Genomic DNA, 21671 nt, shown 5'->3' on the forward strand with positions numbered 1-21671 from the left:
CTACGCCAGAGCCACAGCAACACAGGATCCGAGCCGCGTCTGCAACCTACACCACAGCTCACGGCAACGCCGGATCGTTAACCCACTGAGCAAGGGCAGGGACCGAACCCGCAGCCTCAGGGTTCCTAGTCGGATTCGTTAACCACTGCACCACAACGGGAACTCCCAAACTTCTTTTGAGACCAGTCAGGATCATTGCTTTTCCTGAGGACATCCCTTCCGAAGCCTTTCATCCTGCACCTCCTGACGGGACTGCTATCCAAAGTATATAAGGAATATACTAAACCCTCAGCAAGAAAAAAAAGAACAACTCAATTTAAAAAAAAGGCAAAAAGTTCCCGTCGTGGCGCAGTGGTTAACGAATCCGACTAGGAACCATGAGGTTGCGGGTTCGGTCCCTGCCCTTGCTCAGTGGGTTAACGATCTGGCGTTGCTGTGAGCTGTGGTGTAGGTTGCAGAGCGGCTGGGATCCCATATTGCTGTGGCTCTGGCGTAGGCCGGTGGCCACAGCTCCGATTCAACCCCTAGCCTGGGAACCTCCATATGGCGCGGGAGCGGCCCAAAGAAATAGCAAAAAGATGAAAAAGTAAATAAATAAATAAAATTTAAAAAGGCAAGAGATCTTAATAGCCACGTTCCCAAAGAAGATACACAGATGGCAAATAAACATACAAAAAGATGCTCAACCTTCCATGTTATTAGGCAATTGCAAGTCAAAACAGTGTTGAGATACCATTATCTGACTATTAGAATGGCTAAAATCCAAAATACTGATGATGCCAAATCCTAATGAGGATGTGGAGCAACGCAAATTCTCACGCGTTGCTGGGAATGTGAGATGATGTAGGCACTTAGGACGGTCTGGCAGTTTCTTAGAAAACTAAACCTACTCTTCATAGGGTGCAGCACCCGTGTTCCTTAGGACTTACCCAGAGGAGTCCTCACACAAACCCACGGACGGATGTGTACGTGGTTTTGGTGGTGATTGCCAAGATTTAGAAGCAGCCAAGGTGTCTGTCAGTAAGTGAGTGGACAGACTGATACATCTGGACAATGGAATAGTACTCAGCAACTTAAAAAAATAAAAATAGCTATCAAGTCATAAACAGACATGGAGGAACCATAAATGTATATTATTGAGTAAAGGAAGCCACCCTGAAGAGGTGACTTTCTGTTGGATTCCATCTGTGTGACATTCTGCTAAAGGCAGAATCATAGAGGCAGTGAAAGTGGAGTGGCTGCCAGTAGTGGAGGGAGGAGTGAGCAGGCAGAGCGCAGACCATTCTGTGTACATGAATCACGGAGATAAGACATCTGTCAAAACCCACACAAATTCCAACACAACGAGTGAACCTTCATATAAATAACGGACTTTGGGAGCTCCCCTTGTGGTACAGTGGTCTGGCTTGTCTCTTTTGGAGGCACCCCTTCAACCCCTGTCCCTGAGCAGTGGGTTAAGGACCTGGCATTGCTGCCGCTGTGGCATAGGTCACAGATGTGGCTCAGATTGGATCCCTGGCCCAGGATCTTCCATTGCTGTGGGTGTAGCACTCTTCCCCCCCCCCCATAAATAAATAATGGACTTTGGTTGATTAAAAGAAAAAAGTAAAATGGGATGAGAGAAGAAAAATATATTGATGTGTTTTTAGAAATCTTTTAATTTCCAAAATTGTTTTTTATGGTGCTCCTTTGCCTTTCTGGTATCACCGCATCAGCAGTGGTTTAATTACATAACGTTTTCCTCAGTCTTTCAGAATTTTTCTAAGACACACAGAACAAAAAATAAATTGCTTTGATGTATTTAAAGCATAGATCTGTTAGAGAATCCATCCACTAATGAATTTTTCCAAGCACAGTTTGGAATTATTTCTCCATATTGTACCTTTGGGATTTGAGTACTTTTTGTTAAAATTACAAAGTTTTCTTTCCTACCATTTTTTGGGGGGGAGGTCCTTTTTTATTTTTATTTCATTTTTTATCTTTTTAGTACTTTTTTAAATTTATTTTTTTCTTACTCAATGTATTACATTTATAGTTGTACAATGATCATCACAATCACAGTTTTACAGGATTTCTATCCCACACCCCCAGCGCATCCCCCCATGCCCCCAAACTGTCTCCTTTGGAAACCATAAGTTTTTCAAAGTCAGTGAGTCAGTGTCTGTTCTGCAAAGAAGTTCATTGTGTCCTTTTTTCAGATTCCACCTGTCAGTGAGAGCATTTGATGTTGGTGTCTCATTGACTGACTTCACTTATTAGCATGATAATTTCTAGGTCCATCCATGTTGCTAAAAATGCCAGTATTTCATTCTTTTTAATGGCTGAGTAATATTCCATTGTGTATATGTACCACATCTTCTTGAGCCACTCCTCTGTCGATGGACATTTAGGTTGTTTCCATATCTTGGCTATTGAAAATAGTTCCACAGTGAACATCGGAGTCGTGTCTTTGCGAGTCCTGGTTTTCTCTGGATAGATGTCCAGGAGTGGGATTGCTGGATCAAATGGTAGTTCTAGTTTTAGTTTTCTGAGGCATCTCCCTACTGTTTTCCACAGTGGTTGCACCAATTTACAATCCCACCAACGGTGTAACAGGGTTACAGGGTTCCACACCCTCTCCAGCACTTTGTGGACTTTTTGATGATGGCCATTCTGGCTGCTGTAAGGTGGTACCTCATGGTGGTTTTGATTTGCATTTCTCTAATAAAGAGTGATGTTGAACATCTTTTCATGTGTTTTTTGGCCATCCGTATGTCTTCTTTGGAGAACTGTCTGTTTAGATCTTCTGCCATTTTTTGATGGGGTTGTTTGTTTTTTGGTATTGAGCGGTAGGAGATGTTTATAAATTTTGGAGATGAATCCCTTGTCAGCTGATTCATTTGCATATATTTTCTCTCATTCTGTGGGTTGTCTTTTCATTTTATTTAGGGTTCCCTTTGCTGTGCAGAAACTTTTCAGTTTAATTAAGTCCATTTATTTATTTTTGTTTTTACTGTCATTACTCTTAAGAGGTGGATCTGAGAAGATGTTGCTGTCGTTTATGTCAGAGAGTGTTTGGCCTATGTTTTCCTCTAAGAGTTTTATAGTGTCTGGTCTTATATCTAGGTCTTTAGTCCATTTTGAGTTGATTTTTGTGCATGGTGTTAGGGAGTGTTTTAATTTCATTCTTTTCCACGTGGCTGTCCAGTTTTCCCAGCACCACTTATTGAACGAGCTGTCCTTTGTCCATTGTATAGTCTTTCCTCCTTTGTCATAGATGAGTTGGCTGTAGGTGCGTGGGTTTAATTCTGGGCTTTCTGTCCTGTTCCACTGATCTCTCTTTCTGTCTTTGTGTCAGTACCATATGGTTTTGAAGATTGTTGCTTTGTAGTATAGTCTGAAGTCCGGGAGCCTGATTCCTCCAGCTCCATTTTTCTTTTTCAGGATGTCTTTGGCTATTCTGGGTCTTTTGTGCTTCCAAACAAACTTTATGTTGTTCGAGTTCTGTGAAAAATGTCCTTGGTAATTTGATAGGGATTGCACTGAATCTGTAGATTGCCTTGGGTAGTATAGTCATTTTGATAATATTGACTACTCTTCCAATCCAAGAGCATGGGATGTCTTTCCATCTATTTGTGTCATCTTTTGAGTTCTTTCATCAGTGTCAAATAGTTTTCAGAGTACAGGTCTTTTGTCTCTTTAGGTAGGTTTCCTCCTAGGTATTTTATTCTTTTGGATGTGATGGTAAACAGGATTGCTTCCCTAATTTCTCTTTCTTTCTTTCTTTTTTTTTTTTTTTTTTTTTTGTATTTTTGCCATTTCTTGGGCCGCTCCTGCGGCACATGGAGGTTCCCAGGCTAGGGCTCCAGTCGGAGCTGTAACCACCAGCCTACGCCAGAGCCACAGCAACGTGGGATCCGAGACGCCTCTGCGACCTACACCACAGCTCAGGGCCACGCCGGAACATCAACCCACTGAGCAAGGGCAGGGACTGAACCCGCAGCCTCATGGCTCCTAGTCGGATTCGTTAACCACTGCGCCACGACGGGAACTCCCCCTAATTTCTCTTTCTGATCTTTCATTGTTAGTGTATAGAGATCCCATCGATTTCTGTGTGTTAATTTTGTATCCTGCGGCTTTGCCAAATTCATGGATGAGCTCTAACAGTTTTCTGGTAGAGTCTTGAGGATTCTCTAGGTATAGTATCATGTCATCTGCAAATAGGGATGATAGTTTTACTTCTTCCTTTCCGGTTTGGATTCCTTTTATTTCTTTTACTTCTCTGACTGCCGTGGCTAGGACTTCCAGAACTATGTGGCGAGAGCGGACGTCCTTGTCTTGTTCCTGATCTCAGGGGGAATTCTTTCAGCTTTTCACCCTTGAGAATGGTGTTCGCTGTGGGTTTGTTGTATACGGCCTTTATCATGTTGAAGTAGTTTCTCTCTGTGTCCACCTTCTGAAGGGTTTTTATCAGAAATGGGTGTTGGATTTTGTCACAGGCTTTTTCGGTGTCTATGGAGAGGATCAGATGGTTTTTATTCTTCAGTTTGTTCACGTGGTGTTCACACTGATGGGTTTGCAGACACTGAAGAACCCCTTGCCTCCCTGGGATAAACCCCACTTGATCACGGTGAACAATCCTTTTAATGGATTGTTGGATGCGGTTTGCTAGTATTTTGTTGAGGATTTTTGCATCAATGTTCACCAGTGAAATTGGCCTGTAGTTTTCTTTTTTTGTGGAATCTTTGTCTGGTTTTGGTACCGGTGTGATGGTGGCCTCATAGAATGAGTTTGGGAGTATCCCTTCCTCTGCAATCTTTTGGAATAGTTTCAGAAGGAGAGGTGTTAGCTCTTCTCTAAATGTTTGATAGAATTTGCCTGTGAAGCCATCTGGTCCTGGACTTTTGTTTTCTTGCTGTTTTTTAAACACTTAGAAACCTTCAGGAGATTGGTTTCAGAATTGGGACTCTGTCTTAAAAAATCAGGTGTCTTGCAAAATATGACAAATATTTTCGAGTTCTGTGGAGTAGACCCTCCCCCCCGAGAAAGATCAATAATTGAATTTGTTATTTTATGCAGAAAAATATGGGGAAATTTTTAGCTTTACTGACTAAATTCATTTTTTTTTTTTTTTTTTCTTTTTAGGACTGCTGCACCTTCGGCATATGGAAGTGCCCAGGCTAGGGGTTGAATCAGAGCTACAGCTGCCAGTCTACACCACAGCCAGGATTGAACCCGTGTCTTCATGGGTGGTAGTTGGGTTCGTTACCACTGAGCCACTATGGGCACCCCCTAAATTCACTGTTACGTTTAGGTAGAAATCCTCGGGTGGTCTCATAGGCCCCGTACAGCCCTCTAGCTGGATTCTGGTAGCTCGAGTCCTCTCGGTCGTGTCAGGCGCTCACAGGACATGCAGTCAGTCGCTGAGGTCAGACGGGAACAGGGTGCTGCTGTGCTCCTTATCTTTACGTCCCCCTCTGTGCGTAGGTTTTAATGGGAGGATGACTGGGCTGCGGGTGGGAGCTGAGTGATTGGCGGCACTTAGCTGCTTGGTTGAACAATGCCAGACAGTGCTTGGTGACTTTTTTTTTTTGGTCTTTTTTTGCTATTTCTTGGGCCACTCCCGTGGCGTATGGAGGTTCCCAGGCTAGGGGTCAAATCGGAGCCGTAGCCACCGGCCTACACCAGAGCCACAGCAACTCGGAATCCGAGCCGCGTCTGCAACCTACACCACAGCTCAGGGCAACGCCGGACCGTTAACCCACTGAGCAAGGGCAGAGACCGAACCCGCAACCTCATGGTTCCTAGTCGGATTTGTTAACCACTGCGCCACGACAGTGCTTGGAATCAGTGTTTGCCTCATTAAGGGCATTCCAGTCTGTCTTTTTTTCTTAGTATATGTTTTTTTTTTTCTGGTTTTATTATTTTATTATCATAAATTTTATTGGAGTACAGTTGACTTACAGTGTTGTATTAGTTTCAGGTGTACAGTCCAATATATCTTTTTTTTTTTTGTCTTTTTGCTATTTCTTTGGGCCGCTCCCACGGCATATGGAGGTTCCCAGACGAGGGGTCGAATCGGAGCTGTAGCCCCTGGCCGACGCCAGAGCCACAGCAACGCGGGATCCGAGCCACGTCTGCAACCTACACCACAGCTCACGGCAACGCCGGATCGTTAACCCACTGAGCGAGGGCAGGGACCGAACCCGCAACCTCACGGTTCCTAGTCGGATTCGTTAACCACTGCGCCACAACGGGAACTCCCCAATATATCTTTTAAGTTATATTTTCTTACATTGATTTAAATGTCATCCTTATAATTCTGTTTAACAGTGTTAAGTGCAGTCCTATGTATTCTAATTTCTAATATTGATAGAAGAAATCTAGTCCAGCTGTAATTCTCTGTTGGTCTGGTTGATCAGGACCCTATTTCAGATAGTAAGGCCCAACAAGCAAGCAAGAGAGGGCCAGGTATTGGGAAGTAACCTTTTCTCTGCATGACCCTTCAGGAAGCTGACCTTGTGACAACTCATGAATTGGGGCACAATTTTGGAGCAGAACACGATCCAGATGGTTTAGCAGAATGTGCCCCAAACGAGGACCAGGGAGGAAAATACGTCATGTATCCCATAGCCGTGAGTGGTGATCATGAGAACAACAAGGTATGTACCCTCTGGAGCTTTAATGGGCTGGAAAGGAAGAGGCCACGTTTAATTATAATGAGAGCTCAGAGGAGCCTTCAGTCCTAGGGATGGAATTGCACGTTACAAAGTCCCTCGAAACTTGGTTGTATGTTTTAGAGTGAACTGTGGTCCATCCCGATCTGCTCATTTGGGCTGTTAGTTGTCAGGGTTAATCGGCTGTGGTTTGGGCTCTATGGAAAATGCATCAGGGCAATGGCTTACTCTGCAGTCCTAGTTTGCAGGGTCCAGTGGGCTCAGGCTTTCAGTTAGAAATTTGCTGTCATCTCATCTGTAAGTTGTCGTTTATATTAACTCTACATTGCTTCATGATTTGCATGTTTTAATCAACTTTTGTAGGAAAATATTTAATTTGCCAGATTCTGAGCCTTCTGTGGGTAGGGCGCTTGCCTTTCTGGTCGACGGCTCTGTTTTCCTCTTCTGTGCCTGTTCTGGGCACCTGGCAGAGAGTGGTTATTTGTTGAGTAACTGGAGGAACGATCTTCTCCTGAGCGTGTCTGGTAGGGGACAGTACACTTGTGGCCTTGGGACATGGTAAACAGCTTCAGAGACTTCCCGAGCGTGGCTGTGACTCACACTCAGAGTCTGAACGCAAAGTATGCACTGATGTCGCGCTGGTCCTTCTTCCTTTTCCTTGAGGTTGTGCAGCCCGGGGCGGCGTGCGGACAGCGGGGGGGGGGGGGGGGGGGGCTGCAATCTGCATCCAGTCAGGCAGGACAGACGGCCGAGGGTTCCTCCGACTCCTCCTCGGACGCTGACCAGGGCCGGAGGAGGGCTTTCTTTTGTGCTTCCCTGGCCCCAGCCCTGCCTTCTGAAATTCCGCTGTCCCGTGTTCTCTTTCTTGGCTATTGCCAGGGAGGCCCCACCTCTCCTGCTGTCCCTGATTTGTGTTCTTTTCCCTCGGCTGCCAGCCGGTGCCGGCGGAACTCTTCCCTGCCCATTTTGCCTGTTCTTCGGCCCTGCCGCACACACCCTATTCAGTTTTCCTCCTTTTTTCAGAGGTTGTCTCTGCATTTCGAATCACGTATATTACAGTTGAGCGCTATCCCCTGGGAGATTGTGTGATGATGCAAATATTCTGCATCTGTTCTGCCCCGTACAGTAGCCACGAGGCCAGTACAGGCACACGGGCCAGTGAGCACTTGACATGTGGCTGGAGGGAGTGAGGAATTGAACTTTAATTCTGTTTTCTGTACATTCAGCAGGGGTTGCCCCCGACTAGAGGAGGGCCCGGGCATTAACTGTAAAAAGACGCGCGGGACCTTCCTGAGGCGGCCAGCTGCTCTGAAACGGGTGTTCCGATCATGGTCAAGGGGCTGGAAGGCGCCGAGTTGTACAGTTGAAACGGGTGACTTTTGTGGTAGGCGAAGCATGCCTGAATAAAACCGCAAAAAACCCAAGCAGCGACGACAGCCCAGGGCGGGAGCAGAGGGAAGTGGTGCTGCAGGCGAGTCACGAGGCCGGGAGGTGGGAGGCGGTCCTCGCTGCGGCTGGCGAGGCCGTGCGCGCCGTCGCGAGGCCCCTCTCTCCGCCTGGGAGAGGCCTGGACAGCTCTGGAAAGAGAAGGGTGACTACGTGGCGAGGGAAAAGGCATCAGAAGACCCACCCACACATGGCTGGTGGCTGCCGTGGTGGACAGTGCGGCTCTGGTCTCGTCCCTGCTGCGTGGTCCCGAGGATGGCACCAGGCACCAGGACCGCGCGGGTGGGGGGGGGCTTTACTTTGCGAACTCGCAAGTGAGCATGCGCACTGCTAACTCTTCCTCTCGGGTGTTCTTGCGAAGTGAGACGTCCGCGGGGGGTTCTTCCAGCAGCTAATGAGAACGGAGATAAACTGGAGCTGCTGGTCAGTGAAGAGCAGTTTATCCATTTGTGTCTTTTGTCCCAAACACTATTTTTTTGCTAGTCTGGTTTATCAGGTAGCAATCCCCTTGTGAAAAGATATCGAGCATCTTCTAATCTACAGTTTAAATGGATTCTGTGATAAAAAATGTTTTTGACTGGCTAAAAAGGGGCTACCAAACCAAAATAGGATGGTTCCTTGCTCCAGAAGAACAGAGCCTGGCACCTTCCACCAGACAAGCCTCTGAAACTCGTCAAGCCACAGGCTTTTCTGTGAGCAGGTGGCGTCAGGGATTGTAACCTCTTAGGGGGGTTTATGGGTGGCAGGAGAGGGGTGTGTGGTAAGGATGCAAGGGGAAGGCTCCGAGGCCTTCAGGGAGTCTGGAGGCAACAGAAGTGAGAGTTAAGGGTCGTCACTTTTCCCTCAGCTCTGTCCCAGGGATCCAGCTGCTGGACAGCGTGACTCTGATAAACTAGTGGAGAGAACGTCTAATTGGTTGAGTGTAAATTGAATTCATAAGGACCTGGTCTTCCATAAAGAGCTGGTAAAAATTGAGTTCATGAATCTACAGTGCTGGTGAATAAACCCAGCAAAGTACTGATGCCTGAGGCCTGGATGGAAATAACCAGGTCCCTTAAACATCTTTACTATAAAAATAAATTGGAAGAGCCTTTTAACAAACCCAGTTTAGTGTTTCTGTTTAGTTTGATGGGGCCTTCAATCTCTTTCAGAAAGTAATCCCTTTGGTATTTGATGGAATAGTCAGTCATCTTTAGACAGTTGTAAAGGAAAGACAGTACGTTTTTTTTCTTCCTACATAAGGCAAACCCAGTTCTTCCGTCCCTGCTGTGTTTCTTCTGTGTGTCTGCTTTACTGTCCACGTGGCACAGTTCACTCCTGACACTTCTGATCACCAAATGGGATGGAGGTTTTTCTTTACACCAGGCAGTTTATTGGGTGTAACTCATTTCTGACACTGTAGTCCCAGAGGTAGCATCAGATAGCCAAGGTTTTTTAAAAATTTTTATTCCTTTTGCTTTTTTTTTTTTAGGGCCACACCCAAGGCATATGGAGGTTCCCAGGCTAGGGGTCACATCGGAGCTGCAGCTGCCAACCTGTACCACAGCCACAGCCACACAGGATCTGAGCCAAGTCTGTGACAGCTCACTGCAATGCCAGATCCTTAACCCAGTGAGCAAGGCCAGGCATTGAACCTCATCCTCATGGATCCTAGTCCGGTTCATTAACCGCTGAGCAATGAAGGGAACTCCAGATGGCCAAGGTTAAAGCCTTGGTCCCATCAGATTGCCCTGCCGCCCCCGCCTACCCACAACCCCTGCCCGGCCCTCAGATACCAGCCCCAAGCCCAGGTCCTCACCTGAACAACTGGCTGTAGATTGGAGGTTTCACGGACCCCCTCCTTGGGTTCAATGAATTTGCTAGAGCGGCTTATGGAACTCAAGGAAAACTTAATGTTTCGCCAGCTTATGACAAAGGGATGTGGTCAGGATGCAGATGACCATCACGTGGAAGAGGTGCCTCCGGTGACGTGTGTGGGAAGGAGCTGAGTGCACCCCTCTCCCAGCGCCCCCGTGCATCCGCCAACCCCCAAGCTCTCTGAACTCTGTACTTTGGGGATCTTTATGGAGGCTTCCTCACATGGGCATGATGGGTCATTAACTCCGTTTTTAGCCCTTGTCCCTTCACAGGAGATTGGGCGGTGGGATTGGAATCCTGGCTTAGTCTTTCCGGTGACCAGCCTGAGCTTGGAGTCCGCTCAGAGTTGGCTCATTAGCATAAAAGGCGCTTCTGTTCCCTGGGAGATGACAGGGGTGTTGGGAGCTCTGTGCTGGGAACTGGGCCAGAGAGCAGTGTATAGTTTATATTATAAGGGTCCTGTGCTCTGCACTCCTCAGGGGTTTCGTGCTGCTCATCTCCGGCAGAAGTGAAGATGTTTTAGCTGTTTGCACCTACTGCTAGAAATAACCACACTGAGTTTTCCCCAAGTCTTGTTCTGCTTTTTTTTTGGATAATTTTGGATGGTTTGGGAAATAGACTCTGTTTTAGAGCTCCAGGTAAAATGCCCAAATCGGAAGGTCATTTCCATGGTTCTGTACACCAAGTGGGCCAGCTAGGGTTCAGGTTTCCTTTTTTTGTGTTTTGTTTTATTTTAGGGCCACACCTACGGCACGTGGAGTTTCCCAGGTTAGGGGTCAGCTGTAGCTGCCGGCCTACACCAGAGCCACAGCAACTTGGGATCCCAGCCGTGTCTGCGACCTACACCACAGCTCCCAGCAACGCTGGATCCTTAACCCACTGAGCAAGGCCAGGGATCGAACCTGCGTCCTCATGGATGCTAGTCAGATTTGTTTCTGCTGAGCCATGACGGGAACTCCGGGTTCAGGCTTCCTTTGAGATGCTGGTCAACTCTAGAAAACTCGAAGAGACTTGAAGTCTTGGAGGCCCAGGAGAACATTTAGGTAGCAGTTTGGAATTTAATCTTTTAATAGACTATGTCTACTGCGCCTCTTACAAAGCTCAGTTTTTAAACGCTTTCAATATGGATCGTTGGTACAAATTTCAGGGAGAGGTGAGCCAGAGCAGCAGACGCAGTTCTGCAGGCCTGAATCATTCTAGGAAGACGGCGGTCTGGGCCCAAGTCTCACTGTCCCCGCGGCAGGGCCATGCCTGAGCCAGGGGTGGCCTAGGGTCTGGCAGAGCCCACAACTTCCTCCTTGTGCTGGACTGGCCGGGGTGTTGGTCTCAGCATTTGTGTGGCTGAATTTCCTGTGAAAACTTTTTGGCCCTTAACCAAATTCACATGACCTTTTAGCATCCTACAGAGCAGATAAGTCAGTTCCCTACACATGGCACTTAGAGGGGACAGTGAACCTGACATACCTTCAAGGTGGTTCTGGTTGTGGCTTTAACGTTCAAGTTTGTCCCTGGAGAAGCAGCACACACACTACCTGAGAATGGATTTTTATGTGATTCGGGGTCCTGTGTGGCCTTTTTTCCTCCTAAGATGTTTTCAAACTGCAGTAAACAGTCCATCTATAAGACCATTGAAAGTAAGGCCCAGGAGTGTTTTCAAGAGCGCAGCAACAAAGTGTGTGGCAACTCCAGGGTGGATGAGGGGGAGGAGTGCGACCCCGGCATCATGTACCTGAACAACGACACCTGCTGCAACAGCGACTGCACCCTGAGGCCGGGCGTCCAGTGCAGGTGAGGAAGGCGGCCGGGAGGGGCTGGGGCTGCGGAGCAGGGGTGACAGCGCAGGCCTTTGGGATTAAGTAGACGGCATGGTGCGCAAGTGGGTGTCGGCCCCTTTCGCCCCTTAGAGCAAGAAAAGTGTCTTCTGGAAAGCAGTCTGACTTCGCAAAACAAAGTCTTCAGTCTTGCGTGTTTGCTGCAGCGATGCTATGGTACAGAAGGACCTTTTCTAAGGAAGCAGGGATGCACGACGATAGAAGAACAAGGGTCTTCATGGCCGCGTTCCTTGATAATAACAAAACACGGGAAACAGTCAAAATGACAGTCCCGAGCTGTAAATTGATTTTGATTTTTGGGTATCGACACCATAGAGTAGTGCTGGAGAAGACTGTGTAGTCACGTAAACTGAGTGTGGAGGAAGCAGGTCGCCAGTTAGAGGGCACCCATGTTTCCGTGTTTAATGCCGAGGGCCCGGCTTGGAGGTGGAGGGGAAAAGTGATTTACGGGGAGTGCCGGCTTCACCGTCGGCCGTGCGTTTCACCGTCGTAGATCCTGATGGGGACTAGGGCCCTGGCCACCTAGCTTCCTGACCACCGATTGCCTTGTGGGCCTGTGTAGTTGTTGGTGGTGGTAATTACGGGTTGTTTGTTTGTTTGTTTGTTTAGGGCCGAACATGCAGCATATGGAAGTTCCCAGGCTAGGGTTCGAATCAGAGCCTCAGCTGCCGGCCTGCAGCACAGCCTCCGCAACGCCAGACCCGAGCTGCATCTGCGACCTACCCCACAGCTCATGGCAACACGGGATCCTTAACCCACTGAGCGAGGCCAGGGACTGAACCCGCATTCTTATGGATGCTAGTCAGATTCATTACTGCCCAGCCACAACGGGAACTCCTCTTCATTACTATTTTAAGTGAACGAAAACCGAGGACATGAAGATGTTTTAAAGACGAGTCACTTTGGACCATTGTGCTGCCTGCGTCCAGCAGGAAGGGCAGGCGGACTGTGTGCTCGTGGCACCAGCACCCGGGAATCTGTGCAGGAGAGGGTGGCTCAGCCAGGACACCCTCCCTGCCCGCTCAGGGCTCTGCGACGTGACCATGGTCTGTGCTGTGGGCTGTCCTTTGACTCGGGCTGTCCCTCTGTGCTCTTTCTCCGCAGTGATAGGAACAGTCCTTGCTGTAAAAACTGTCAGTTCGAGACGGCCCAGAAGAAGTGCCAGGAGGCTATTAATGCCACTTGTAAAGGCGTGTCTTACTGCACAGGTATGTCCTCCTGTTGGTTCTCTTGGGATAATTTGCTCAAATGTGTATATGCCTGTTTGAAAGCTAGATGGTGTCTCGTTCAGATGGATGCTGCCTTTTTACCTCTTGTGCGGAGTCGATTTGTACGCTTAGTTTGAGGCACACTTGTCTGTGCAAGGCCCCTGATTATTTCCCTCAGTTATTTATTCTTTGTATTCACTTGTGTTCTCCTTGCGCTCACAGGCGTATGTTTTAATGTATTTATTAATATTTGCCTAGATAAGTGTGTCTCCTTGGAAAAATGTTATTTTGTGTATACATGTGTTTTAAATGTGCCAAATTGATATTCTACCTTAGATCTGTTTTAACGCAATACCCTATGTTTCTTTTTTTGTTTTGTCTTTTAATATTTATGGCTGCACCCACGGCATATGTAAATTCCTGGGCCGGGGATTGAATCTGAGCCTCAGCTGTGACTGTTAAAGCTTCGGTAACACCAGGTCCTTTAACCCACCACGCCAGGACAGGGATGGAACCTGCCCTTCCGGTGTGACCAGAGCTGCTGCAGTCGGAATCTTAACCCACTGTGCCACAGCGGGAACTCTAGTACCATGTTTTTACAGCTGTATTTCCTATTGCACATTAAAAAAAAATAAAGTGTAGTTGATTTACATATTGCATTAATTTCTGCTGTATCGCAGAGTGACTCAGTTATACACATACATACATTTTTTAAATATTCTTTTCCATTATGGTTTATCCCAAGATATTGAGTATAGTTCCCTGTGCTCTACAGTAGGACCTCGGTGTTTATCCATCCTGGATGTAGTACTACTTTGCGTCTGCTCGCCCCAAACTCCCACCCCACCCCCACCGCCCCCCGCCAGCGACTGCAAGTCTGTTCTCTATGTGAGTCTGTGTCTCTTTCATAGATAGGTTCATCTCTCAATGGACATTGAGGTTGTTTCTGTATCTTGGCTGTTGTGAATAGTGTTGCAGTGATCATAGGGGTGCATGGATCTTTTTGAATGAAAGTTTTGTTCAGATATATGCCCAGGAGTGGGATTGCTGGATCACGTAGCAATTCTGTTTTTCTGAGGAACTTCTAATGATTTTCCATAGTGGCTGCACCAGCTTACATTCCCACCAGTAGTGTAGGAGGGTTCACTTTTCTCCACACCCTCTCCAGCATTTGTTGTTCGTAGATTTTTTTTGTTTTTGTTTTTTTGGTCTGTTCCAGGGCCGCACTCACAGCATATGGAAGTTCCCGGGTTAGGGGTCTAATCGGAGCTGTAGCCGCCGGCCTCCGCCAGAGCCACAGCAACGCGGGATCCGAGCCGTGTCTGTGACCTACACCACAGCTCACGGCAACGCCGGATCCTCAACCCACTGAGCAAGGCCAGAGATCGAACCAGCAACCTCATGGTTCCTAGTTGGATTGGTTAACCACTGGGCCACGCCGGGAACTCCGTGCGTAGATTTTTTCATGACGGCCCTCCGTGTGGTTAACCGTGTAGCCGCTTGGCTCGCCTTCCTCCCGCACGTCCCTAGGACTACAGCCGACGTGCTCCTGCAGCTCTTTTGGGAGGCGCGTGCGGAGGAGTGGACCTGCTTAGTCCCGGAGGGAGGCGCTCCAGGGGTCTCTACAACAGTTTGTCAGCGCCACCCTCCGTGGGTCAAGGTCTCTGTATTTGGATGTCCTTGCCAACGCACTGTGTTATCTGGCTCTTATTTTTTTGCCAGTCTGATGAATGTAAAGTGATTTCTTACTCTCATTTACATTTTTGGGGGAACATCTCCTCATATATGATAGCTGTTTGTGAATAGCTAGTTCATTTATTTGGTCTGTTTTTTAAAATTGGGTTTCATTTTTGCTCTTATTGATTCAGAAACGTTCTTGTGTGATAATCCATTTGGTTTAAACAGTGCGTGTTCCTTCCTCCTGTCTGTTGTCCTTTTTGAGACAGAAACCTTCCACTTGGATCAAATCTGTCATTTTGTTGTGCGTATGTGTGTTTATTTTTTGAGTTGTAGGTGGTTAGAGACATTTTCTACAGCTGCTTCTATTAACGTATAATTTTACCTTTTATATTTAGGACTTTATCTGGAGCTAATCTTTTCTGTCAGTGTTGATTATTGATATTCTCTGTAGTTCCTTCAGTTGTTCTTTTAAAAAACGTCTGAGCGAGGCGTTCTTGCTGAGGCGTAATGGGGTCAGCACCGTCTCTGCAGCAGGGTTGCTCCCTGGCCCAGCACGGGTTGAATGATCCCTCGGTGCCACAGCGGCAGTGTAGGTCACAGCTGTGGCTGGGATCTGACCCCTGGCCTGCGAACTCCATATGCCTTGGGGTGGCCAAAAAAGGGGAAAACATTTCCAAGTGATATTATTAGGTACACACATGGGCATTTGCTCTGCCTCTTCTTGATGTGCTGTTCCTTCACCGGTTTGTAATGGTCCTTTTTTTTATAATGTTCCTTTTTGATCCTCGCGATTTCTTTTAAATTGCTTTAATACTCAGTTTGCTACCCCAGTTTTTTGTTGCCGTCGTTGTCATTGTTCCTGTTTGTGTGGTGTATCTCTCCCATTTATGTTTTTCTCATTTCGGTATCCTTTAGTCTTGGTTCGATTTTTTGAAACAGCTTTATTGAGATGTAATTAATACATTATACCATCTGCTCATTTAAAGTGTACAGATCAGGGGTTCAGAACTCACTTGTGCATTCACCTACCAGTTATCATCACCTCAAAGAGAGCCTGCGCCCTTTAGCTAGCTAGCGTTTTGAATCTCCTCAACCCCTAGTTCCAGGCAGCCACTAACCCACTTTCCATCTCTCTGGATTTGCCTCATGGGGACATTTCATACAAATAGAATCATCAGTGTGTGGGCTTCTTTCACTCAGAATACTGTTTTCAGGGCTTATCCATGGTGTAGCATGAATCAGTCCATTTATTTTGATTGCTGAATACATTCCATTGTACGGAAATACTGCATTTTGTATTCATTCGTTAATTGATGGATTTTGGATTGTTGCCACTTTTTGGCTGCTGTGAATAATGCCACTGTGAAGATTTGTGTGCATGTTTTTGTGTGGACGTATATTTTTGCTTCCTTGTATGTATCTAGTTGTAGGACTGCCAGGTCATAGTGTGAGTCTTTAATCCCTTGAGGAACGGCCAGGCGGCTTTCCAAAGTGGCTGTACCATTTTACATTCCTCCCATCGTGTGTGAGGGGTCTAGTTTCTCCACATCCTTATCAGCACTTGTTATTGTCCTTTTGGTTGTAGCCATCCTAGTGGATGTGAGGTTTTATTTCATTTTGATTCTTTCTTCAACATTTATTTGTTTATTATTTTTTGGCTTTTTAGGGCTGCACCCACGGCATATGGAAGTTCCCAGGCTGGGGGTCGAATTGGAGCTACACCATAGCTGGTGTGGTGTGGTGTGGTGCCGGCCTGCACCACAGCCACAGCAACACCAGATCCAAGCCTCGTCTGCAACTTATACCACAGCTCGTGGCCACACCAAATCCTTAACCCACTGAGTGAGACCAGGGATCGAACCCACAACCTCATGGTTCCTAGTTGGAGTTGTTTCCACTGTGCCATGACGGAACTCCTTCCTTCAGCTTTTAAATGGGCATTTTATGTTACTTATGATTCTTACATTCTGAGAGCTGTCAGTATCATGTTAATTTGCTAACTATTAGGGAGCCTAAATATCTCAGTCAAGCTTTAGAAAATATTTTCTAGCTGTGCTCAGTGTTTGTCTTTATTGTAATAATAGACAGATGTTTTCTTTTAAAATTAGTAAAACAGTCTGAAAAAAGATACTCCTTATCAAACAACCTTTTATTCCCTTGATACTTTATACAAAGTAGCAGCAGCATCACCTAGGATCTTGTTAGAGGTGGAAACACTGGGTCCCCTGCTCAGGGCTCCTGCTCCGGCAGGTCTGGGGACAGGGCCCAGCGCTCTGTTGCAGCATCCGAGGGGGCTCCTGAGCACGGTCAGCTTTGAGCACCTTAGGTGATGCTGTGTTTTAACTATTTTCCTGTGTGTCTCATACTCTGATGCTGGTCTTTTAAGAACAAATGTTCATACATACTCTTTTTTTTTTTTTCGTATCTGCTGAGGGCAGCAGGAAAGAGGATAACAGTACAGCCTGTAAACCTTTACTGAACTCGCTGTGCTTTTTCCAGAGCTTGCTTTGAACACTGTGAATGCCCAGCACCCATAATGGGTTTCTGTCCTGGCACAGCAGAAACGAATCTGACTAGTATCCATGAGGATGCAGGTTCGATCCCTGGCCTCACTCAGTAGGTTAAGGACCCAGCGTTGCCGTGAGCTGTGGTAGGTCACAGATGCGGCTCGGATTTGACATTGCTGTGGCTGTGGTGTAGGCCGGCAGCTGTAGTGCAGATTTGACCCCAGCCTGAGAACCTCCATATGCTGTGGGTGCGGCCCTAAAAAGACAAAAAGAAAAAGGCGTGGAAACAAGAACATGAAGGTTCTGAGGTGAGGAAGAGATGGAAGAGGTGGAGGGGGCCGCGGGGGTGGGCGCCTGGGTTGGGAGACGTGTTGCGGTGGAGCCTCCCTAGGGAGCCTGCATTTTAGTGGCGTGATGGCGCACAGGCCTCTGGTTTATTCTGGACAGTCCTTTTCCTGTATGCCGCCTTCCACAGTGAAAAGCGAGGGCAGGATGCCGGGGGCGAGGCCTGGGGCCCGAGCAGACACCCGGGCGGGAGCCAGGGCTGGTGGCCAGGCTTCGGCCACCTTCACCCTGCGGGACAAGTCTTGCTCTTCTCCAGGCAAGGTGCCCTCTGTTGTGAGCATCGGTGCCACCGTCCCTTGAAGCTGGTGGCGGGTGACGCGTGCCCGTGTGCTCTCCGCGCCCGCAGGTAACAGCAGTGAGTGCCCCCCTCCGGGAAACGCCGAGGACGACACGGTGTGCCTGGACCTGGGCAGGTGCAAGGACGGCAAGTGCGTGCCCTTCTGCGAGCGGGAGCAGCGGCTGGAGTCCTGCGCGTGTAACGGTGAGCACGGCTCCAGCCTGTGTCCGCCCGGCTGGGCCAAGGGCCGAGGACGGCGGTGGGGGGGGGGTGGAGGCGGACCCCTGGGTTCCCATCCTGGCCCCTCACGGTTGTCATGAACGCTGCCCTCTCGGTCTCCCTCCCGGGTGGGTTTTCAGGCCAGGAGGCGGCGTGGGGGTGGGGTAGAAGAGCATTGGGGGGAGGTCCCCCCACCCTCGTCCCCTCGTGTCCTGCATGCTGTCTGCATCCTACTGGCCGTGAATCGTGCTCCCCTCGGATCTCACCCAAAGATGTTCACTGGGCCTGCTGTCCTCCGCTCCCTGCTGGATGCCCGGGGCAAGGCCCTCTCTTAGCGATGGTTGGGGACATCATGCTGGCTTCCCTGACACTTGTCCTCAGCTTTCCGCACTCTGTTCGGAGCCCCTGGGTCTGAGGAGGGGCCTGAGAGACTGGCTGGGCTCTGAGCTCCCTCCTACCTCAGAGGGAGTTCCCTTGCTTTCCAAACAAAAATCCCAGAAGTCCAAACCCTTGGGTTGGGAACTTAGAATCCATACAGTGGAGTAAGTGGCTCTTCTGAGTAACACACAGTAAGTGTCAAATAACTTGTTGAGTGAGTGGCAGGAGCTTGGGGTACCTGGAAGGGTGCATAGTAAATGCCCGGGAAATGCTTGATACATGAACGAATGGTAGAAAGGTGTATATTTTCCTTTCAAAGTGGTTTGTTCCCTGATGGCTCAGTGGGTTAAAGATCCGGCATTGTCACTGCTGTGGCTTGGGTTGCTGTTGCAGCGCGGGTTTGATCCCTGACCCGAGCACTTCCACGTGCTGTGGACTTGGTCAAAATAAGTAAACGAATAAATAAAGAAGTTTTGCTTGTTTTTGTGTTCCGGTGGATTTCGATGTTGCTTAAGAGAGTAAGTATGGACTTTGGAGTTCCCACTGTGCCTCAATGGTGGGAACCGGACTGGCATCCGTGAAGATGCGGGTTTGATCCCTGACGTTGCTCAGTGGGATAAGGATCGAGCGTTGCCATGAGCTGTGGTGTAGGTCACAGACGCTAAGGAGTCTGAGCTCAGAAGTTACTATGGAGTTCCTGTCGTGGCTCGGTGGTTAACGAATCTGACTAGGAACCATGAGGTTGCGGGTTCGATCCTGGGCCTTGCTCAGTGGGTTAAGGATCCGGTGTTGGTCACAGATGTGTGTAGGTCACAGATGTGGCTCAGATCCCGAGTTGCTGTGGCTGTGGCATAGGCTGGCGGCTACAGCTCCGATGCGACCCCTAGCCTGGGAACCTCCATACGCCTTGGGAGTGGCTCAAGAAATGGCAAAAAAGTTACTCCTGGGGCGGGGCTGGGGAAACATCTGGGCCACCTGAGCTCTGGGAATAAACACCGAATGCGAGTCCTTCCCCGTGGGAGCGGGCGGGGGCGCGTGTGTCTGAGCTCCGCGCTCTGTTTCAGAAACCGACCACTCGTGCAAGGTGTGCTGCCGGGCCCCCTCGGGCCGTTGCCTGCCCTACGTGGACGCCGAACAGAAGAACTTGTTTTTGAGGAAGGGGAAGCCCTGTACAGTAGGATTTTGTGACATGAATGTGAGTATCTGTTTATGTACAGCTGCTTCCGCAGCAGCCAGATGGCGCGTTTTTATGTTATAAATACTTGATTTTGCAAATGGAAGGAAATAAGAACACAGATGCTGCCGTGTCAGACGGCTGCTTGTTGTCGTGTGAGTCTAGTTAAGTGTGTGTGGGTGTGACCACGCAGGGGAGGACCCCGTGCTCTCAGGGGCCTTCGCAGGACCTGGGGGGCACTTTGTGGTCAAGTTGGTTCGTTTCAGGCAGTGAGTCATACTTATGTGCTGTTCTAGGCCAATTATAAAATTCACTGATGTGGCAGAATCACATGTTTTGGAACAGGTGCTGGGTGGGTAGGAAGACCTACCGGCGGCTTCACCCGCCTATATCAGACCCTCCTGCTCCCCTAGAAACGTGATTTTTTTCCTGCGTGGTCACGGGAGAGCGATTAAAGGGCTTGGGAGACTGCTCCGGGCGGTTCTTTTTTTTCTCTTTGGCCGTGCCCAGGCCAGGGATCAAACCTGCGCCACAGCAGTGACAATGCTGAGTCCTTGACCACTAGGTGACCAGGGAACTCCTACAAACTGGTTTTCTTGAGTGTTGTCTTCTAATAACTTGAAATTCATGTGTAAAAATGGACTAATTGTGACCGCTGTTAAGTACCCATGACCCTGTGTCGGAGACGAGCCCTTCTCCTGTTCATGATTCGGGTAAAGTGGGGTTGTTCGCGACGCGCTGCCGCGAGGCTGATGGCGCCTTCTGTCCGCAGGGCAAGTGTGAGAAGCGAGTGCAGGACGTCATCGAGCGGTTCTGGGAGTTCATTGACAAGCTGAGCATCAATACTTTCGGTAGGCGCCTGCTTAGAAGGAGCCGATTTCACGCACGACATTAGACACGTGGTTCCAGACTGACAGGCTCTAACCCTGCAGTAGAACATGGCAAGCGTCACTGCTTTTGGGGGGGCGGTGGGGGGGTTTAGGGCCGCACCTGCGGCCTATGGAGGTTCTCAGGCTAGGGGTTGGATTGGAGCTGCAGCTGCCAGCCTACAGCACAGCCGCAGCAATGCATTTGCTGGATCTGAGCCACATCTGCGACCTACACTGAAGCTCATGGCAACGCTGGATCCTTACCCCACTAAGCGAGGCTAAGGATCGAACCTGCATCCTCATGGATACTAGTCGGTTTTGTAACGGCTGAGCCACAGTGGGAACTCCCACTGCTTTTGTTTTGAAATAACTCTGTTGGCTTAAAAAATGGACTCATTATAGGTCTGCCCCCTGTGTATCGTGGATGCGCAAATTTTCAGACAAGGGAGGTAAAAATATTGGCTTTTTTAGTAAAAAATGAACACATGACAGCCTGAGTGTGCTTCAGTGCTGTAGAATGTAAATCTGAATCCCGCCTGATGTAAGAGTCATTTATTTAAAAGTGGGCCTCGGGAGTCCCTTCATGGCACAGTGGGTTAAGGATCCTGTGTTGTGGCTGCTGCAGCTCTGGTTACAGCTGTGGCTCAGGTTCCGTCCCTGGCTAGGGAACTTCTCCATGCCTCGGGCGTGGTGAGAAGTTAATAAAAATAAAACTGGGCCTCCGATTTTGCAGAAGCCAGGACGTACTGTGTCCTCTGGGGTTCACAATTTCGAGTTTGGCCACAAGAGCAGTGCTGCCCAGATAGCAGTGGCCCTGTCTCCTTGAGCGCCGCCCCCTGCACCGCGGTCTGTCCTTGGCCCCAGCACACGGGGCCTGTCCGGGGACAGCGCCCTGCCGCGCAGGGGTGGCGGCCAGGTCTGCCGCGTGGCGGGGTCCTGTGGAGGAGCATCTGCCGTGCCGCCTGGAAGCCCCGGGTCAGGCGCTCACGGCTGCGTCCTTCTCAGGGAAGTTCCTGGCAGACAACATCGTGGGCTCCGTCCTGGTGTTCTCCCTGATGCTCTGGATCCCCGTCAGCATCCTCGTCCACTGCGTGGTAAGCTGCCCTCTTGTCCGTCTGTGACCCGCCAGGGTTTCTCCTAATGCAACACTTCATTAAACTTGGCAGCAGCGCCAGCCGTAGAACCTTCGGGAAAGATGAAATCGGTTCTTAGGAAGACCTGAC

The 21671-nt window shown here is 48.8% G+C and overlaps 1 protein-coding gene across 4 annotated transcripts in view; it reads left to right on the top strand.

The window, feature by feature from the left end:
- ADAM17 (ADAM metallopeptidase domain 17) overlaps positions 1-21671 on the top strand; it is a 58483-nt gene that overhangs the window by 33029 nt on the left and 3783 nt on the right. For all 4 annotated transcript variants that reach the window (XM_021085854.1, NM_001099926.1, XM_021085853.1 and 1 more), the window contains 7 exon segments: positions 6489-6641; positions 11548-11747; positions 12896-12999; positions 17878-18012; positions 19470-19600; positions 20352-20430; positions 21454-21542. In XM_021085854.1, the coding sequence (XP_020941513.1) occupies positions 6489-6641; positions 11548-11747; positions 12896-12999; positions 17878-18012; positions 19470-19600; positions 20352-20430; positions 21454-21542 (891 nt within the window).

The sequence above is a fragment of the Sus scrofa genome, chromosome 3, assembly GCF_000003025.6.
Source record: "Sus scrofa isolate TJ Tabasco breed Duroc chromosome 3, Sscrofa11.1, whole genome shotgun sequence".
NCBI classification, from domain to species: domain Eukaryota; kingdom Metazoa; phylum Chordata; class Mammalia; order Artiodactyla; family Suidae; genus Sus; species Sus scrofa.